Source organism: Dendrobates tinctorius, unplaced genomic scaffold (genome assembly GCF_039654945.1).
Source record: "Dendrobates tinctorius isolate UK_male_01 unplaced genomic scaffold, ASM3965494v1 ptg000126l, whole genome shotgun sequence".
Taxonomy (NCBI): Eukaryota; Metazoa; Chordata; class Amphibia; order Anura; family Dendrobatidae; genus Dendrobates; species Dendrobates tinctorius.
The window spans coordinates 3,721,914-3,743,714 of record NW_027361794.1 but is presented as its reverse complement, the minus strand read 5'-3'; the positions used below and the strand labels follow the sequence as shown (position 1 = coordinate 3,743,714).

General features: G+C 43.2%; 2 protein-coding genes across 2 annotated transcripts in view; one reads left to right on the top strand and one right to left on the bottom strand.

The window, feature by feature from the left end:
• Positions 1 to 21,801, top strand: part of LOC141047266 (uncharacterized) — an 801,716-nt gene that overhangs the window by 419,280 nt on the left and 360,635 nt on the right. The gene's annotated exons all lie outside the window — the stretch shown is intronic.
• LOC141047040 (uncharacterized) lies at positions 1,388 to 19,961 on the bottom strand. Its single transcript, XM_073541966.1, has 7 exons — positions 19,818 to 19,961; positions 18,734 to 18,883; positions 18,425 to 18,604; positions 18,217 to 18,340; positions 18,036 to 18,133; positions 15,067 to 15,157; positions 1,388 to 2,966 (listed from the first exon to the last, which is right to left on the bottom strand). The coding sequence occupies exons 2-7, from the start codon at positions 18,809 to 18,811 to the stop codon at positions 1,546 to 1,548; spliced, it is 1,992 nt and encodes a 663-aa protein (XP_073398067.1). The 5' UTR covers positions 18,812 to 18,883; positions 19,818 to 19,961; the 3' UTR covers positions 1,388 to 1,545.

Here is a 21,801-nt window from a genome sequence, read left to right as displayed (position 1 = left end):
GGTTCTCTAACAAGTGGGGATGATTTCAATGCTGATCAGAAGCGGTCTTTGCCGCGCTGTCATGCACATGACAGCGTGGCAATCACTGGATGTTCAAGTGAATGGGTTCCAGGTTCGGCTACTGTTCTGATACCAAAATCCAAACTTTTGTAACTGTTCGGCTGACACCACTGGGTGTCCGCCCATCTCTAATTACAATGTGATTTTCTCTTTTTTATTTTTAGATTCTATGTTTCACAGTTGAAGTATACCTACGCTAAATTACAAACCTCTCCATTCTTTGTAGGAGAAAAACTTGCAAAATCAGCAGTGCATCAAACACTTATTACCCCCACTATATAAAGATTAACCCATTTTGCAGTTCCTTCCATATCATGTGATTTATTACCGTATATGATCTGGAACTTCCTTGAGCTAGTCGGGTGGAAAGTTCTTCAGTGAGCATCACTGTGGAGATCTCGGTACCTTCCTTTTCTGCTCTGCACCAATCAGTTAGATAAGTTTGGGGCTGGAGGAGAGAAAGCAGTTCTCTCAGTGATCAAGAAGGACACTGTCTCCGCATTCTCCTCTGTCACAGGAGCTGCTTCCAGTCTATAAGATGCACTCACTTATTAGCAAGATTCGTTTTTGCTAAAACTGTATCTTATAGACCAAAAAATACGTTAAGTTCACAAATTATTTCCCTTTCTCATTTAGTTATAGAACTATGTGATATTTATTTTTGTACAAATTTATCAATAACAAATATAGTTTCTTCCTGTCCAAGTTATTTTTTATGGTCAACAAAACACGATTTTCCAGTAATTCTTTTTTTTCACACTTTTGGTATGATAATGACTTCTGTGTGGAATTTTTGATATTTAAAGGGGCTGTCCACAACTTGATCAAACCATTCTTATTTCTCATATTTGATCCAGTTAAGATAAAAACATTTATATTTACCTCCCATGCATGCATCGTTCCAGCAGTGTCAGCACTTGTGTTCCCGCAACTCATGGAAGTTTGTAAAATCATGCAAGCCCTGTGCTAGCATCAATGTCCCCCTCCTTTGGACAAATTGAACAATAAGAGGAAGTCGGAGAACAGCCACAGCAGCCCTGGCTTCCTGTTGATGTTCAATACATCAGAAGGCAGGGACATTGAAGCAGGCAGTGTCTGAGCTCAGGGGTCGTTTGATGTAAGAACCTCATGTGAGCCCCGGAAACATGAGTCCTGACACTGCTTGAGGGGCATTGGCATGGGAGGTTAGTATGAGTGTTTTTATTTTAATGAGAGCCAACAAGAGGAATGACAAGAGGTTGTCCAAGTAGTGGAAAACCCCTTCAAGAAAATACAATTTTCGGTTGAAACTTTTCCAACATTATGAACATGAAAAAGTTTTCTCCCCTTTGTGATTTCTCTGATGTTTATTAAGAGTTGATTTCCATGTAAAACATTTCCCACATTCTAAACATGAAAAAGACTTTTCCCCTGTGTGACTAATCTGGTGAATAAGAAGAGATAATTTGCAAAACATTTTTCACATTTTAAACAGGAAAAAGGCTTCTATACAGTGTGTATTCTCTGGTGGCGTTTAAGATGCGATTTCTGGTTAAAACATTTCCCACATTCTGAACATGAAAAAGGTTTCTCCCCTGTGTGATTTCTCTGATGTTTATTAAGAGTTGATTTCCTTGAAAAACATTTCCCACATTCTAAACATGAAAAAGGCTTCTCCCCTGTGTGGATTATCTGGTGCTTGACCAAATCTGATTTCTGGTTAAAACATTTCCCACATTCTGAACATGAAAAAGGCTTCATACCTGTGTGAGTTCTCTGGTGACTAAGAAGAGACGATTTATTCAAAAAACATTTCCTACATTCTGAACATGAAAAAGGCTTCTCCCCTGTGTGGGTTCTCTGGTGGCGATCAAGTTGTGCCTTCTGATTAAAACATTTCCCACATTCTGAACATGAAAAAGGCTTCTCCCCTGTGTGGGTTCTTTGGTGCTTACCCAAATCTGATTTCTGGTTAAAACATTTCCCACATTCTAAACAGGAAAAAGGCTTCTTCCCCGTGTGACTTCTTTGGTGTACAGTAAGATTCCATTTCCGATTAAAATATTTCCCACATTCTGAACAAGAAAAAGGTTTCTTTCCTGTGTGAGTTCTTTGGTGTATAACAAGATTCCATTTCTGGCTAAAACATTTGCCACATTTTGAACAAGAAAAGGGCTTCTCCCCTGTATGAATTCTCTGGTGCTTAACATAATTTGATTTATGTGTAAAATATTTCCCACATTCTGAACAGGAAAATGGCTTCTCCCCTGTGTGGGTTCTTTGGTGCTTAACCAAATCCGATTTCTGGTTAAAATATTTCCCACATTCTGAGCAGGAAAAAGGCTTCTTCCCTGTGTGAGTTCTTTGGTGTATAGTACGATTCCATTTCTGGCTAAAATATTTCCCACATTCTGAACAAGAAAAAGGCTTCTCCCCAGTGTGGGTTCTCTGGTGCTTAACAAAATTTGATTTATGTGTAAAATGTTTCCCACATTCTGAACATGTAAATGACTTCTCCCCTTTGTGACTTCTCTGGTGACTAACAAGAAATGTTTTCTGGTTAAAACATTTTCCACACTTGAAACAAGAAAATCTATTCTCCACTACTTGAATTTTTTGATGTTTAACAAAGGACTTTTCTAGGGGAAAACTATTTCCATGTTCTGAATGTAAAAATGGCTTCCTTGCTTTAGGAGCATTTCGCTTTTTAATACATAGTTTGTGACTTTGATTTCTCTTATTAGTTGGTAATGAATCAGAAGATGAGACCTGTTTCAAAGAATCAGATGAAAGATCTTTGCTGTGAAGGGATGATGGTATATCTGGAGTAATGGCATTCGCTTCAGTTGTGTCCTGTGGGATTTCCAGATCATCTGATTTAAAAATTGTGGATGTAAGCTGTTGCTTTGATCTCATGGTACAGTCATCTGCAAAGAATAAAATAAATTATGATTTTTCAATAAAAAGTCCTTGAATGCTATGTTTTTTAACATTTATAGTTAAACGGTTAGTAAAAATGGCAAGTTATGTAAAATTATTGAATTATTCCCATAGACAATGATAGTTCACAGTGTAACAGAAACCCAAACATGCAATAAAAAGCCATGTAGGCGAAAATAATACCAATAAAAACATCTACTTATCCCATAAAAAGTAAGTCCTCACTCAGATCCATCATCTGTCAATGGAAAACCAGAGGTTTCCACATTATTAGTGGCTGAAAGGCCTTGAAAAATAACATGGCTTCCATAAACCAATCCAGCAATATCTGCTCTCCCAAAGTCAAATCTCCATCTTGTTTCTGAGCCTTGCAGTGTGCCCAAAAGCCACATCTAGCATTAATGTATTTGGCATTACTATTGTGAGACCAACCCACTTAACTTACGGCATTAGTGTCTCCTGAAGCACAATCTAGGCACTATGTGTTGGGCAATAAAATGGCAAATGTGCAATTTTCACTCTTCAACATCCACTGCGTGCTAATTTCCAGAAAATGTCTTTGGAGTCAAAATAGTCACTAGACCTATCAATTAATTCAATGAAAGTTATCATTTCCAAAACAAAGTCTTTTTATGGGGTTTTCTATTGCTCTGGTTTTTTGCCATTTTCTTGTGTAAGGGCTTCTGCAAATACTGTGTCCCTTCTCCTCTGGGATCTGCTAGCATGATGTCTGCTTCTATCACCAGGAGCAGCCTTATTTATTCTGTAGGCAGCGCTAGTGATGAAGGAGATGTCGGAACCAGGTCTGGGCGGCGCAGGCTCTGTCCAGCCACTGAGATTGGGGTGTCTGGGACCTGTAATACCAGTCTGGCAGTATGAGTATGTGTGCTGTCCAGCTGAAATAATCCTACTTCAGCCAATTGGAAAGCACCACACCATACTAAAGTGCAAAGCTTATTGACGGAAGCTGACAGACACAATCTTGCTCTCCTCTTGTTCAGTCCTCTGTGCTCAGCTCCCGGCTTGTTTAATTGTTTCCTGTTGGGATCACGAACTGTTGCTAGACCTAATATTAACCAACAGGCCAGACGGCATATCAAATATAAGGGTTGGGGGTCACTATGTTAATAGTGATCACAAAATAGTAAGTTTTGATGTATCCTTTAATAAGATGTGTAGTAGAGGGGTTACAAGGACACTAAACTTCAGGAAAGCAAATTTCCAACAGATGAGAGATGATCTTACTGCAATAAACTGGAATGATATCCTGGGACATAAAAGTACACAGAAAATGGGAGACGTTTATTAGCTTCCTGAATAGGACCTGTGTACAATATATACTGTATGGGAATAAACATGCTAGAAATAGGAGGAATCCACTATGGATAAATAGAGCTTTAAGGGGAGCAATAAGTGACAAAAATAAAACATTTAGAGAATTAAAGCAAGTAGGTAGTGATGAGGCATTAAATAAATACAGAAGATTAAATAAAATTCTGTAAAAAGCAAATCAAGACAGCAAAGATTGAGACAGAGCGACTCATTGCCAGAGAAAGTAAAAACAATCCCAAAATACCATATATACTCGTGTATAAGCCGACCCATGTATAAGCCGACTCCCTTAATTTTGCCACAAAAAACTGGGAAAACTTATTGACTCGTGTATAAGCCTATGGTGGAAAATGCAGCAGTTACTGGTAAATTTCAAAAATAAAAATAGATACCAATAAAAGCAAAATTAATTGAGACATCAGTATGTTAAATGTTTTTGAATAGCCATATTGAATCAGGAGCCCCATATAATGCTCCATACAGTTCATGATGGCCCCATAAGATGCTCCATACAAAATACGCCACATATAATGCTGCACAAAGGTTAATAATGCCCCCATAAGATGCTCCATAGAATAATATGCCCCATATGCTGCTCCATAAAGGTTATGGCCCCATAACATGTTCCATAGATTATGCCCCATATGCTGCTCCATAAGATGCTCCATAGAATAGGCCCCATAGGATGCTCCATAAAGATTATGCCACCAATGCTGCCCCCATAAGATACTCCATAGAATAGGCCCCATAAGATGCTCCATAGATTATGCCCCATATGCTGCCCCCATAAGATGCTCCATTGAATATGCCCCCATATGCTGCCCCCATAAGATGCTACATTGAATATACCCCCATATGCTGCCCCAATAAGATGCTCCATTGAATATTCCCCCATATGCTGCCCCCATAAGATACTCCATTGAATATACCCCCATATGCTGCCCCCATAAGATGCTCCATTGAATATACCCCCATATGCTGCCCAATAAAATGCTCCATTGAATATACCCCCATATGCTGCCCCCCATAAGATGCTCCATTGAATATACCCCCATATGCTATCCCCATAAGATGGTCCATTGAATATACCCCCATATGTTGCCCCCATAAGATGCTCCATTGAATATGCTCCCACATGCTGCACCCATAAGATGCTCCATTGAATATGCCCCATATGCTGCCCCCATAAGATGCCCCATAGATTATGTCCCCATATATTGCTGCTGCCGCTACTGCAGGTATTAAAAAAAAAAAAAAAACTCACCTCTTGTCCCTGGGGGCAAGGTGCCGGTGTGCTGAGCAGGCAGACACCGGCAAGCTATGGTGGACAGGTGTCGCCGCTGGCTCAGGACTCGGCACCTGAGATATTCACCTGTCCCGGTTGCAACGCTGCTCGCCGTTGTCTGCCCGCCAGGTCCCTCTGTCAGTGATGTCAGGCAGCAGAGGGCGTGCACTGACTACATCATCGCACCCTCTGCTGCCTGAACATCACTGACAGAGGGACCCGGCGGACAGACAGCGGCGAGCAGCGTTGGAACCGGGACAGGTGAATTATAGCATATACTTACCTCCCCCTGGCACGTCTCTCCAGCCCCGTTCTCCCTTCCTTCAGGGATCACGTGGTACCGCTCATTAAAGTCATAAATATGCGCATATTCATGACTTTAATGAGCAATACCATGTGATGCAGAGACGCATCGGGGGGGTCAGTATGATCTGACACCCCCGCTCCCCCTCCTACCCCCTTGCTATATGACTCATGTATAAGCCGAGAGGGGGACTTTCAGCCCAAAAAAATGGGCTGAAAATCTCAGCTTATACGCGAGTATATACGGTATCCTTTAACTACATAAATAGTAAGAAACTAAAAAATGATAGTGTTAGCCCCCTTAAAAATAGTCTGGGTGAAATGGTGGATGAGGATGAGGAAAAAGTCAATATGCTAAATGACTTTTTTTCAACAGTATTTACACAAGAAAATCCCATGACGAATAACATGATCAGTGCTGAAAAAAAAAATTCTCCATTAAATGTCACTTGCTTAACTCAGCAGGAAGTACGGCAGCGTCTAAAAATCACTAAAATTGACAAATCCCCGGGCCCAGATGGGATTCACCCCTGAGTACTGCAGGAATTAAGTACAGTAATAGATAGACCATTATTTTTAATCTTTAAAGATTCCATAATAACAGGGTCTATACCACAGGACTGGCGTATAGCAAATGTGGTGCCAATATTCATAAAGGGGACAAAAACTGAACTTGGAAATTATAGGCCAGTAAGTTTAACCTCACCTGTGGGTAAAATCCTGGAGGGTTTTTTCCTCACAGATATGCTACAAAACCGCACTGGATTACTAAAGCAATGTTAATCAATGGCATTCATAAAGAAGAAAGTGGATAGGCACATTCCGTCCCGTGCAAAATAATCCTTTGTTGTGGCATCAAGTTACCAACAGCAGGCAGATAAAAAACCATGGAGCAAGTACAGACGACGATCGTTTCGCGCTTACATTGCGCTTCAACAGGTCATGACTTATCCACTTTCTTCTTTATGGATATAGAGACTATTTTCCTTGGAAGTGGCACCCGTATTCCCTGATGTGTGTGCAGCTTCATTAACCCATTATGTAAGCAATGGCATTCCTGAATTGTTGTTCACATGCTGCAGAAATTTTCCTTATTCACAGCGTTTTATTTTCCGCAGCATGTCAATTCTTTTTGCTGATCTGCAGCATTTTTGCACCCATTGAATTCCACCGAGTCAGTCAAATCTGCAGTAAAACCGCAGTTGTAAAAAGGTTTGGGGATTTGCTGACAAAAACGCTGCAGAAAAGGAAATGATGTCAAAAATAGAAAGTGTGCGTGGGCGGCGAATATGTTTGTGGGCGGAGAATGTGTGTGAGCAGAGAATATGTGTGCGGCTGTCTGCGGGTGTGTGCGGCTGTCTGCGTGTCTTCGTATGTGTGCAGGTGTCTGCCGACACCTGTGCTCACAGCTAAAAAAAAAAAAAAAAAAAAAAAAAAAAAAAAGTAAAATTACATACATATTCACGTAAAATTAAAAACCCATTATACTCACCTCACTCCAAATCCCCAACGCCCTCGTCTTCTAAAAATAATGTAAAATAATAAACCAACATATACTCCTGACTGCTGTAGTCCAGGTAATCCAGATTGTCCCACTGCGATCTCACGTGTAGAACAGTCACTTCAGGAGATGTGACCGCTCTACCCGGCCTTCGGTTATACACTGCGGGAGCAATTACCTCCTGTCAGAGTATCAGCTGATCAGCTCCGGTGTTGTCACTTACGGCACCGCTGCATGGGAAAGTTCTCACACAGCGGTAGTGCCGTGAGAGCACCAGAGCTGATGAACTCCGGTGAACTCTCACAGCAGCACAGTGATACACTGCAGGAGCAATTACCTCCTATCAGTGTATTGCCTGAGGCCGGGTAGAGCAGTCATTTTGTTGCAGGAGAACGAGGGAGTCAGGGATTAGGCACTCAGTAAATTAAGATTCAATAAAGGAGTCTGTGTGATTATTTGAAATAAAGGACTTTATTCTTGCTGTGTCTTTATTTACCATACAACTATAGGATTAGTAATGGATAGGTGTCTTACAGAGGCCTCTCCATTACTAACCTGGGGGCTTGATGTCACCTGACAATACAAAGGAAATATCAAGAGCATATCAAGAAAGGCGTAAGATGAACAATAAAATTACAATATGTTATTAGAAACACTTAAAAAGAGACAGACAACTTGTTAAAAAAAGTGCCAATATAGTGCATAGTGATGAGCCAAAGTAAATAAGTGGCCCCACCAGATGGCAGGCAAAAGCAAGATGTAGTGCTAATAAACAATGTAGTCAAAATTGAAAATACACAAATAGGTACAAACACAAGTAAAGCTTGCATCCAGAAGATGAAAAAAATCATATAGCATAAGGATTATAATCCCATATCTCTCAAAATAATGGCTAAAGTGCCTACAATATACATAAGATGAAATTCTGGAGCAAAAGTATTAAACCCATAGTGTCCTACATCTAGTCATATGTAAAAGTTTGGGCACCCCTATTAAATGTTAACCTTTTTTCTTTATAACAATTTTGTTTTTTGCAACAGCTATTTCAGTTTCATCTATCTAATAACTGATGGACTCAGTTATATTTCTGGATTCAAATGAGGTTTATTGTACTAACAGAAAATGTGCAATCTGCATTTAAACAAAATTTGACTGGTGCAAAAGTATGGGCACCTCAACATAAAAGTGACATTAATATTTTGTAGATCCTCCTTTTGCAAAAATATCAGTCTCTAGTCGCTTCCTGTAGCTATTAATGAGTTCCTGGATGAAGGTATTTGTGACTATTCCTGTTTACAAAACAATTCCAGTTCAGTTAAGTTTGATGGCCGCCGAGCATGGACAGCCCGCTTCAAATCATCCCACAGGTGTTCAATGATATTCAGGTCTGGGGACTGGGATGGCCATTCCAGAACATTGTAATTGTTCCTCTGCATGAATGCCTGAGTAGATTTGGAGCGGTGTTTTGGATCATTATCTTGCTGAAATATCCATCCCCTGCGTAACTTCAACTTCGTCACTGATTCTTGCACATTATTGTCAAGAATCTGCTGATACTGAGTTGCATCCATGCGACCCTCAACTTTAACAAGATTCCCGGTGCCGGCATTGGCCACACAGCCCCAAAGCATGATGGAACCTCCACCAAATTTTACTGTGGGTATCAAGTGTTTTTCTTGGAATGCTGTGTTTTTTAGCCTCCATGCATAACGCCTTTTTGTATGACCAAACAACTCAATCTTTATTTCATCAGTCCACAGGACCTTCTTCCAAAATGTAACTGGCTTGTCCAAATGTGCTTTTGCATACCTCAGGCGACTCTGTTTGTGGCGTGCTTGTAGAAACGGCTTCTTTCGCATCACTCTCCCATACAGCTTCTCCTTGTGCAAAGTGCGCTGTATTGTTGACCGATGCACAGTGACACCATCTGCAGCAAGATGATGCTGCAGGTCTTTGGAGGTGGTCTGTGGATTGTCCTTGACTGTTCTCACCATTCTTCTTCTCTGCCTTTCTGATATTTTTCTTGGCCTGCCACTTCTGGGCTTAACAAGAACTGTACCTGTGTTCTTCCATTTCCTTACTATGTTACTCACAGTGGAAACTGACAGGTTAAATCTCTGAGATAACTTTTTGTATCCTTCCCCTGAAAAGCTATGTTGAATAATCTTTGTTTTCAGATAATTTGAGAGTTGTTTTGAGGAGCCCATGATGCCACTCTTGATAGGAGAATCAAGTAGGAGAACTACTTGCAAGTGGCCACCTTAAATACCTTTTCTCATGATTTGATACACCTGGCTATGAAGTTCAAAGCTCAATGAGGTTACAAAACCAATTTAGTGCTTCAGGAAGTCAGTAAAAAGTAGTTTGGAGTGTTCAAATCAAGAAAATGATAAGGGTGCCCATACTTTTGCACCGGTCAAATTTAGTTTAAATGCAGATTGCACATTTTCTGTTAGTACAATAAACCTCATTTGAATCCAGAAATATAACTGAGTCCATCAGTTATTAGATATATGAAACTGAAATAGCTGTTGCAAAAACCATAATTGTTATAAAGAAAAAAGGTTAACATTAATAGGGGTGCCCAAACTTTAACATATGACTGTAGATCTAGTAAATGTACTATACATGTCTTACCTACAACCATGCGATGGGGTCACTTCCCTTACGCGCGTTTTGGCAGTGTGCCTTCGTCGGGCTCCCCCATCTATAAGATGCGCCATTTCTGGGGCAGCTGAGAGCTGATTTTTTTTTTTTTGAAACATCATTTTTATTGATTTTGTAATGAAGTTGCATATTACAAGTTATAAAAGTTGCATTGAATTGCTACAAAGAACATATTTAAACATGCTTATCACCAAAGCCTGAATAGAAGCAAAAATAAACTTGTATAGATAAATGAATTACTACTGCGCTTAGAGTCACTGGTATCTATTGTCTTACTCAAATGGATTTGAAGAGAAGAAAAAAAAAAAAATCAAAGTCCAGAGCACAATAAAAGAACCAGGTTTGGACAGAAAACAACAATAAGTAACACTAAAAAAGTCATATATATCCCTTTAGATGCTTAATGCCAATTGTAGTGCAAGAAACCAAGATTACCTTGTAAAGCAGTAGGGGTTAACAGCCACAGAGGGGGAAGGAGGGCTCAGTCTCACAAGTGAACACTGATTCTGTGTTTGGAGATCCCAAAAGTCCTTCTGTAAGTAATAACACTCATCTGGTGGGTTGCTGATTAAATGCTTCTTGCTTAAGAACTGCAGTAATCCTGTTAGCGATGCTACCCCGGCCGGTGGCAGCAGTGGCTCTAATGGCAGGCTGGGTGGGAAAACACACTGAACTAGGTGCCTGAACTTCACACTATGCTCGTCAGCACAGGACCTGTGTGAAGTCAGAGACACGTGATGCACTGGGCTGCAGCCTAGAGATTGCAATGAGGACCAAAAAGCTATCCTACATGTTTCAGAGACTCCTGTCTCTTCCTCAGGGATCTCAAAAAATAAACTTAAATATAAAATTATCGAACCCCCTTACATCCACATTTTCATAGATTACATTGACTGAAATCAGACACCTTATCTCCAGCTCCACCTTATCCTCCATATAGCTCATATACCACATTTCAGTTTATTCAGATTACCACTCAAATCCTCTAATAGATACCTGTTATGAATGAGTCACCGGAGGAGGAGAAAACAAAAATACAATCTAAGTCCAGAAAACCGGAGAGGTTGGTAGCTATCGGATTGCAGACCCCTGATCCTATACACCACAACTAACAGTAGCCGTGGGGGGTTCCTACGGTGCCCTAGACCCCTCGTCACAGCCGGAGAACTACATAAGCCTAAAGAAGGAAAGGGGAAATCTAAACTGCCCCAGAGCAGACCCCAAAGCAATAGACAGCCCCCAACATGTATTGCCGGTGAAAAACAGATGAAAACACAGACAGAAAGACAGGCTGAGCAAACGATGGGACCCAACTAACTAGATAGGACAGGACAGAAAAGATGCTGGCTGCAATCCGCAAAAAACCCTACCAAAAATGTCCCAACCGTCTGAAAAAGGCCCTGAAGTCGCTAGACTTCAAAATCACTATATCAGCACTCAGGTATATTCTGAAAACAGAGCAAAGAGATCAACTGATCAGAGACAAAAATGGAATTCAGCCAGTCCCAACCAGGAATGGCTGAATACCAACACTAAGGAAACCAGACAAAATCTCATGGAATAATAGCAGGGCAAAAACTTAGCTTTTAGTAGACAGGAACTAAGCTGGATGCAAGAGCTCAGAGCAGAAAGGATCACCAGCAGCCCTGCAGGACATCGGCTGCCTTATATCCACTCAGAAATTTCAGATGTCCAATCACACTCCGCCTGTTCAGATGACAGGTTCTTCCCATCCCAATCAATTTCACTACCTCTCTTCACCAGCAGAGGGAGTTCATCAGACATCAAAGGTGAAGGGGAGAATGAACTCACAACAGTACCTCCCCCTTGAGGAGGGGTCACGGAACCCTCATCCACGCCACCCGAGTGATCAGGATGGGCCCGATGAAAAGCACGAACCAATCTTTTGGCATGAATATCGGATGCAGGGACCCAAGAATTATCCTCCTGGCCATAACCCTTCCATTTAACCAAATACTGGAGTCTCCGTCTAGCCAGACGAGAATCCAGTATCTTCTCAACCTCATATTCCACATTACCTTCAACCAATACAGGGTCAGGAGGTGCCACCGCAGGAACTACTGGCTCAACAAACCTCTTTAACAGAGACTTATGAAACACGTTATGGATCTTGAATGTAACAGGAAGAGCCAATCGAAAAGAGACCGGATTAATAATCTCCAAAATCTTGTAAGGTCCAATAAATCTAGGTTTAAACTTTGGAGAAGCCACCTTCATAGAGATATTCTTTGATGACAACCAAACCATATCACCCACCTTAAACCGGGGACCAATGGTCCTATGCCGGTTGGAAAACCGCTGGCCCTTTTCCTGGGAGAGAGACAACTTATCCACCACTTGGTCCCAAATCTGGTGCATTCTCTCCACCACTGTGTCAACACCTGGGCAGGCAGAAGACTCCACCTGCCCTGAAGAGAATCGAGGATGAAACCCAAAGTTACAGACTACTAAGTTGCAGACTTTTTAGTCACGGCACCAGTTGCTGCATCTCTTGGTATAATGCTAAATGCAAAGGGGCATTGGGATTAGACGTATTCATGGCCTGAGCAAACTATTACACACATGGATCGTGGACCTACTGTGCCACAAGACGAGCTTACCCAGGAGTGGCTACTTGGTTTTTGCTGGAGCTCCTCATAATGGAGTACCACTCCTGGGCAGTCCCCAGTACTGCAGCAGCTGGGTTAGGACAGCAGTCAAGGACTTGGATTCAGAGTCACTGGCAGTACAGGATTCGGATGTTGGTAGACCAGATATACAGTTAGGTCCATATATATTTGGACAGAGACAACATTTTTCTAATTTTGGTTCTAGACATTACCACAATGAATTTTAAACAAAACAATTCAGATGCAGTTGAAGTTCAGACTTTCAGCTTTCATTTGAGGGTATCCACATTAAAATTGGATGAAGGGTTTAGGAATTTCAGCTCCTTAACATGTGCCACCCTGTTTTTAAAGGGACCAAAAGTAATTGGACAGATTAAATAATTGTAAATAAAATGTTCATTTCTAGTACTTGGTTGAAAACCTTTTGTTAATTTATTTCAGTTCAATACAAAAAGTGAAACTCATATATTATGTAGAGTCATTACAAACAAGTGATCTATTTCAAGTGTTTATTTCTGGTAATGTTGACGATTATGGCTTACAGCCAATGAAAACCCAAAAGTCATTATCTCAGTAAATTAGAATACTTTATAACACCAGCTTCAAAATGATTTTAAAATCTGAAATGTTGACCTACTGAAATGTATGTTTAGTAAATGCACTCAATACTTGGTTGGGGCTCCTTTTGCCTCAATTACTGCATCAACACAGCGTGGCATGGAGGCGATCAGCCTGTGGCACTGCTGAGGTGTTATGGAAGCCCAGGTTGCTTTGATAGCAGCCTTCAGCTCGTCTGCATTGTTGGGTCTGGTGTCTCTCATCTTTCTCTTGACAATACCCCACAAATTCTCTATGGGGTTAAGGTCAGGCGAATTTGCTGGCCAATCAAGCAGTGATACTATTGTTTGTAAACCAGGTATTGGTACTTTTGGCAGTGTGGACAGGTGCCAAGTCCTGCTAGAGAATGAAATTTCCATCACCACAAAGCTTGTCAGCAGAGGGAAGCATGAAGTGCTCTAAAATTTCCTGGTAGACGGCTGCGCTGACTTTGGTCTTGATAAAACAGTGGACCTACACCAGCAGATGACATGGCTCCCCAAACCATCACTGATTGTGGAAACTTCACACAAAACCTCAAGCAGCTTAGATTGTGGCCTCTCCTCTTTTCCTCTAGACTCTGGGACCTTGATTTCAAAATGAAATGCAAAATTTACTTTCATATGAAAACAACACCTTGGACCACCGAGCAAAAGTCCAGTTCTTTTTCTCCTTGGCCCAAGTAAGACGTTTCTGGAGTTGTCTATTGGTCATGAGAAGCCTGACACAAGGAATGTGACACTTGTAGCCCATGTCCTGGATACATCTGTGTGTGGTGGCTCTTGAAGCAATGACTCCAGCAGCAGCCAACTCCTTGTGAATCTCCCCCAAATTTTTGAATTGCCTTTTCTTAATCCTTTCAAGGCTGCGGTTATCCCAGTTGCTTATGCACAGTTTCCTACCACACTGTTTCCTTCCACTCAACTTTCCATTAATATGCTTGGATACAGCACTCTGTGAACAGCCAGCTTCTTTACCAATGACCTTTTGTGGCTTGAACTCCTTGTGGAGTGTGTTAATTACTGCCTTCTGGACAGCTGTCAAGTCAGCAGTCTTCCCCATGATTGTGGAGCTTACTGAAACAGAATAAGGGACCTTTTTAAACATTTAGGAAGCCTTTGCAGGTGTTTGTTGTTAATTATTCTAATTTACTGAAATAATGACTTTTGAGTTTTCATTGGCTGTCAGTCATAATCATCAACATTAACAGAAATAAACACTTGAAATAGATCACTCTGTTTGTAATGACTCTATATAATATATGAGTTCGACTTTTTGTATTGAACTTAAATAAATTAAAAAATAAATTAAATTTTTAATGATATTATAATTTTGTGAGAAGCACCTGTACCTGATGCCTACTAGCTTTTGGCTGGAGGCATTCTGAAAGTGCGAGCGCTGCCCCTTTAAGAATCGGACTGGGTGTACACAGAGAAGCAGGAAGGCACAACAGGGAACAAGTGCACCGCCGCTTGGCCGGGACATTGAGGATGTTGGCTTCCTTGCTGGCAGGAGGGAGAAGGACCACACTTGGACATCAGAATTGCCATCACAGAGGTAACAACATCACTACCCTCCGCTTTCTCTTAGAAGCTCATTATAATATTTTTCTTCATGTGATTTTCTAACTTGTCAGCATATTCTACCCAAAGTCATTTGGACAGTTTTGGGTGGAGGAGAATATTGTGGTATAGAAGCAAAATTGTGATCACACGATTGTGATACGACTGAACTACTTATTTACTTCTCTGTATTTAGTGGTTACTACTCACCTGGGTAGTCATATGTAGGAATCTCCTCCTTACACCGCTCATCACCCCTCACATATGTCTCTGTAGTATTAATATGGGTCAGATCTTCACCCTGAAACAAATATTGCAAAAGTCACAGACAGATGGAGAAGTCACATCTATGATCAGCTCTAATCCTGCCATCTCCACCGTCCTCCTTACACAAGTATAAGGCTGGAGTCACACACAACGTAGAAAAATACGGACCATATTGTATGGCCGTAATACGCATAAATGGTCCCCAAATGGTGCTCCGTATGTCATCCGTTGTCAGGGTGTGGCCGCGTATTTTTCTCATGTACGCATCCGTATGGCATCCGTATTCCGTTTTTTTCTCGCAGGCTTGCAAAACGGACATATAATGGAGCCCGATGACAGGTTTTGAAATCCAAACGAAAGAATAGATCTAAACACACACACACACACACACACATATTATATATATATATATACACACACACACACACACACACACACATATACATGTCATTGAGACACATATATATATTTATATTTCACAGAGTTCTTCATAGCAGAATAGCCGCTAATTCAATTGCCGGCTTCCATCAAATCATTCCCCAACCCGACATGAAATGACACATGGTTTACATACAGTAGACCATTTCATGTTTTTTTTTTATATGTCCCTGACTAATAATTAGACGAGGGCTTGTGTGCAAAATTTGGGAGGTGTAGGTGTTAATTTAAGGGGTTGGTTCGTTGTAAAAAAATGCGTAGGCTCCCGCTGTAATTTGTCAACCAGAGAGGTAAAGCAGGTGAGTGAGGGCAGATTTTAATAGCCCTCACTCACCTGCTTTACCTCTCTGGTTGACAAATTACAGCGGGAGCCCACGCATTTTTTTACAACGAACCAATCCTCAACCAAACCTATCCTCAAAAAGCCCTCTCTTAACCCATCCTCTGTATCTAGCTATCGCACTATATCACTTCTCCCCTATGCCTCAAAACTACTAGAACAACACGTCCATCTTGAACTATCCTCCCACCTCTCTTCTTGCTCCCTCCTTGACCACTTGCAAGCCGGCTTCCGGCCACACCACTCCACTGAAACTGCCCTAACTAAGGTCACCAATGACCTACTAGCCACCAAGGCCAAGCGACACTACTCTGTCCTCCTCCTCCTGGACCTGTCCTCTGCCTTTGACACAGTGGACCATTCCGTATTACTACAGACCCTCTCATCTCTTGGTATCACAGACTTGGCCCTATCTTGGATGGCGTCATACCTAGCAGACCGGACATTCAGCGTCTCCCATTCGCACACCACCTCCTCACCGCGCCCCCTATCCGTCGGGAGTCCCGCAAGGTTCAGTCCTAGGGCCCCTGCTCTTCTCCGTTTACACCTTCGGCCTCGGACAGCTCATAGAATCTCATGGCTTTCAGTATCATCTCTATGCTGATGACACACAGATCTACATCTCTGGACCAGATATCACCTCCCTACTGAACAGAATCCCTCAATGTCTGTCTGCTATTTCATCCTTCTCCGCTAGATTTCTAAAACTTAATATGGACAGAACAGAATTAATCATCTTTCGCCCATCTCACGTGACCCCCCCAACAGACCTATCCATTAAAGTAAGCAGCTGCCAACTCTCTCCAGTCCCACAAGCTCGCTGCCACGGGGTTATCCTTGACACTGATCTCTCTTTCAAACCACATATCCAAGCCCTTTCCGCTTCCTGCCGACTTCAACTCAAAAATATTTCACGGATCCGTACATTCCTCAACCAAGAATCTGCAAAAACCCTAGTCCATGCCCTCATCATCTCCCGCCTTGTCTACTGCAACCTCCTGCTCTGTGGCCTCCCCTCTAACACTCTCGCCCCCCTCCAATCTATTCTTAACTCTGCTGCCCGACTAATCCACCTGTCCCCCCGCTATTCACCGGCCTCTCCCCTCTGTTAATCCCTGCACTGGCTCCCAATTACCCAAAGACTCCAGTTCAAAACCCTGACCATGACATACAAAGCCATCCACAACCTGAGTCCTCCGTTCATCTGTGACCTAGTCTCCCGGTACTTACCTGCACGAAACCTCCGATCCTCACAAGATCTCCTTCTGTACTCCCCTCTTATCTCCTCTTCCCACAATCGCATACAAGATTTCTCCCGCGCATCCCCTCTACTCTGGAACTCTCTACCACAACATATCAGACTCTCGCCTACCATGGAAACCTTCAAAAAGAACTTGAAGACCTACCTCTTCTGACAAGCCTACAACTTGCAGTAAACACCGATCCGCCAAACCGTTGCACGACCAGCTCTACCCTCGCCTACTGTATCCTCACCCATCCCGTTGTAGATTGTGAGCCCTCACGGGCAGGGTCCTCTCTCGTCCTGTACCAGTCGTGACTTGTATTGTTTAAGATTACTGTACTTGTATGTATTATGTATACCCCTCCTCACATGTAAAGCGTCATGGAATAAATGGCGCTATAATAATAAATAATAATAATAATATACATGCATTCTATGTGTCTAGATCTATTCTTTCGTTTCTTTATTAAACCTGTCAGTGTGATTTTACTGTATAGCGCACTGAATTACCGGCTTTTCTAAAAGACACCGGGAGCGTATTTCTCGCAAGTCACACGTGTGGTCCGTGTGTAATGCGTGTTTTTAGCGCACCCATAGATTTGCATTGGTGTACTACGGTCGTAATACGCTGACAATTGCAGCATGCTGCGATTGGCACGGACCGTAGAAAATACGCAAGAAAAATACGGCTGATGGGAGCTACCCCATAGGGAATCATTGGTCCGAGTGCGTTGCATTTTTTTTATCGCCACTCACTCGTCCGTATTCCTCTCTAGTGTGACGCCGGCCTAAAGCATATAATACTGGTGGATAAAACAAGACTGAGCACAAGACCTTCACAGTCGTCTACACATCATAGGGGAGATCTCATGATACCTTCTCTCCATCTACCTGATGATCCTGAGGAACATTGTGATCTTCTTGTTTATAGTCCTCTGGAAGAAGAAGACAGTGAAATCTCTCTGGTGTTGTCCTCTTATTAGATAAATCTGGAGGAAACACATACAAGGTCTGAATTCATTCTTTACATACAGATAATTATAGGCCGTGTGTATTTAGTCCTGTCTATTACCTGGTGATGTGAGGGGCTGGGGAACCTCCATCATGACGTCCTTGTACAGATCTTTGTGTCCTTCTAAATACTCCCACTCCTCCATGGAGAAATAGACGGCGACATCCTGACACCTTATAGGAACCTGACACATACAATGATACCGTCATCCCCCCCGATCCCTTCATAGCGTTACTGTATGATGTCCCAGCATTCCCAGCAGTGTCACCTCTCCAGTCAGCAGCTCAATCATCTTGTAGATGAGTTCTAGGATCTTCTGGTCATTGATGTCCTCATGTATCAGGGGGTGAGATGGAGGCCTTGTGATTGGGCTCAGGGGTCTTCCCCATCCCTCAGACACAGGGTCCTGACAGCGCTCACTAGAGGTCTTCTTCACTACTATGTAATCCTGGTAATGGAGAGACACATTAATAAATCTTACTACAGACATTTCCAGAGTCCTCACCTCTCCAGTTCTGTCCATCTCTTATTCCCACAGATAAGAATGATGTAATGTGACGTCATCAGGATCTCTCACCTCTCCAGTAAGCCGGAAGAGGATCTCTAGGGTGAGGTGTAATATCCTCTCTGCCATCTTGTCTCTGTCCATATCCATCCTTGATGAGTAAATCAGGAAAATTCTCTTATATAGAAGATCTTCACTGAGAGGATCCGATATTGTAGAGACCTGAATGAGAAGATGAGCCGATGTAACATCATAAAAATCCTGTGTAATAATACAATTACTGAAGATAATAAGGGAAACATATGAGGAGCTAGAACGTGTAAATGTTGTATTCTCTACTCACTGCCTCAGCAGCTGATTAGCTGTAGGAATTACAAGTTCGTTAGGACTGACGAGAAAATACAGAGATTAGTGGGGACCCCAAGCACTAATGGTATTTTTATTAGTTTACAACATTCTGTCTTTTCCCCTGACATCTAATAAAACCTATATATTTTAGGCCACAGACAACAAAGCAGTTTCTTCCTCGGAGTCGGCAGCTGAATACGTTTCTCATAGACTCATCTTCCATAACGCTAATTCTCGTCTCATTTCCCGACACTGGAATCGGCATTAGCAATACTGCAGGAGATATTCATTACACGGGACAGGAGAAATAACTACTTCATGGTGAGGACGACATCTTCATCTTCTACTACGGCTCTAGAAACATATTTGTCCAGAGTCCGTCACTGACTCCATCCCCACCGGCCGTCTATATGAAGGTTTCCCGTCTTCCCCGCACTGTAATCTTCTATCACGTTAGATCTCAGGTCTGATTCACACACAGAAGTTTGAGGCTTTTATTGTTTATAAGAACAAGACATCAGAGATATGAGGCCAATGTCTCCGTGTACAGTATTTTTTTTCCCTCTGGATATAATTTTTTTTTTAGCATTTTCCAGTAGGCTTCCTTATATTACATGAAAAACATGAAAAGCAGGTATTTACATGTAACAAAATAAAATTGTGTAGGAGTAATAATGTCTCCTTGGTTCCCGTTTTTCATAGTTGGGTCGTTTGTATCTATCAGCAGAAAAGGAACAAAACCATTATGATTCTTATAAGGAGACAACACAAAATTAGAAGGGACACCTGTGGATATTGGGGTCTTTACCTGCTACAGTCCTGGTGTGGAGCCTCCACCCGCAGAGCCGCACTCCACATATATGGCTGCTCTGTGCGCACAGGACCTGTGATGAGGTCACAGGAGGGGAGGAGTCAGGGGTCACATGATCAGGGCCTCAGTGTATGCAGTACTCTGCTGTGCTGGTTGTCATGGTGCTGGATGAGGGGAAGTTTGTGTGGGGTCAGGAGGGGTTTACAGGGTGGATGTAGCAGAGCCGTGTGTGTACGAGGAGGTTTACAGAGCGGAGCCGTGTGTGTATGAGGTGTACAGAGCGGAGCCGTGTGCGTACGAGGTATACAGAGCGGAGCCGTGTGTGTACGAGGAGGTGTACGGAGCAGAGCCGTGTGTGTACGAGGAGGTGTACGGAGCAGAGCCGTGTGTGTACGAGGAGGTGTACGGAGCAGAGCCGTGTGTGTACGAGGTGTACGGAGCAGAGCCGTGTGTGTACGAGGTGTACGGAGCAGAGCCGTGTGTGTACGAGGTGTACGGAGCAGAGCCGTGTGTGTACGAGGTGTACGGAGCGGAGCCGTGTGTGTACGAGGTGTACGGAGCGGAGCCGTGTGTGTACGAGGTGTACGGAGCGGAGCCGTGTGTGTACGAGGTGTACGGAGCGGAGCCGCGTGTGTACGAGGTGTACGGAGCGGAGCCGCGTGTGTACGAGGTGTACGGAGCGGAGCCGCGTGTGTACGAGGTGTACGGAGCGGAGCCGCGTGTGTACGAGGTGTACGGAGCGGAGCCGCGTGTGTACGAGGTGTACGGAGCGGAGCCGCGTGTGTACGAGGTGTACGGAGCGGAGCCGCGTGTGTACGAGGTGTACGGAGCGGAGCCGCGTGTGTACGAGGTGTACGGAGCGGAGCCGCGTGTGTACGAGGTGTACGGAGCGGAGCCGCGTGTGTACGAGGTGTACGGAGCGGAGCCGCGTGTGTACGAGGTGTACGGAGCGGAGCCGCGTGTGTACGAGGTGTACGGAGCGGAGCCGCGTGTGTACGAGGTGTACGGAGCGGAGCCGCGTGTGTACGAGGTGTACGGAGCGGAGCCGCGTGTGTACGAGGTGTACGGAGCGGAGCCGCGTGTGTACGAGGTGTACGGAGCGGAGCCGCGTGTGTACGAGGTGTACGGAGCGGAGCCGCGTGTGTACGAGGTGTACGGAGCGGAGCCGCGTGTGTACGAGGTGTACGGAGCGGAGCCGCGTGTGTACGAGGTGTACGGAGCGGAGCCGTATATGTACGAGGTGTACGGAGCGGAGCTGTGTGTACGAGGTGTACGGAGCGGAGCCGTGTGCGTACGAGGTGTACGGAGCAGAGCCTGTGTGCACATTGGAGAAGACAGCCTAGTGACGGGCTGCTGTCAGTGCGTTGAGTCTCTGTGGGAAGGCGAGGATGGGGTGCATGGGGGTGCATGGCGGCTCAGTGCAGTGTCGGGCCCGGTGGCAGTGGCGACTTCTGCGACTGTGGTAGTTAGGCCCCTGTCCTTCAGCATTTAACCTGTGGTAGGTTGTTCTGAGGCTCATGTATGTTTGTGTTGTGTAGACTGCCTGGCACTATGTATAACAAGCGTTTCTGCACTATGCATGCACTTTTCCATAAACTATTTTTCCATTATGCACGTTATTGATTTTTTTTATGCATTGAGTAGTGTCCGGCCCTTTACAATCCACATTTGAGGAATAGTAGTGATAAGAACTGAATGAGTTAAATGAATTCTGCTGAACTTTATCTTTTCTTCGAGGAGATGTCTCAGACATCTCCCTTGTGAACCAAGGTCAAATATTTCCTGCTTACATGGCAAAGCTGTTGTAGAAGTAACTATTTTTCTTTTCTTTATTGCGCATGTCTGTAAATGTCTAAATTCTTTGCTATAAAAGATGGAAGCCTAACTGATAAGCCAGAGGCGCTCAGCAGGCATCCCGAGTTGTATCATACAGCTTGTGTCTGTGTAATTCTTCTCGACGGGGCAATCAATTAGAGACATA

Bases quoted from the DNA above. Each gene is read 5' to 3' on its own strand.
- LOC141047040 (XM_073541966.1), bottom strand. From the start codon at position 18,811: ATGGATATGGACAGAGACAAGATGGCAGAGAGGATATTACACCTCACC. The intron at 18,605-18,733 runs GTGAGAGATCCT...CTCCATTACCAG, and splicing joins TCTTCCGGCTTACTGGAGAG to GATTACATAGTAGTGAAGAA. The intron at 18,134-18,216 runs GTAATAGACAGG...TGTTTCCTCCAG, and splicing joins CCAGCCCCTCACATCACCAG to ATTTATCTAATAAGAGGACA.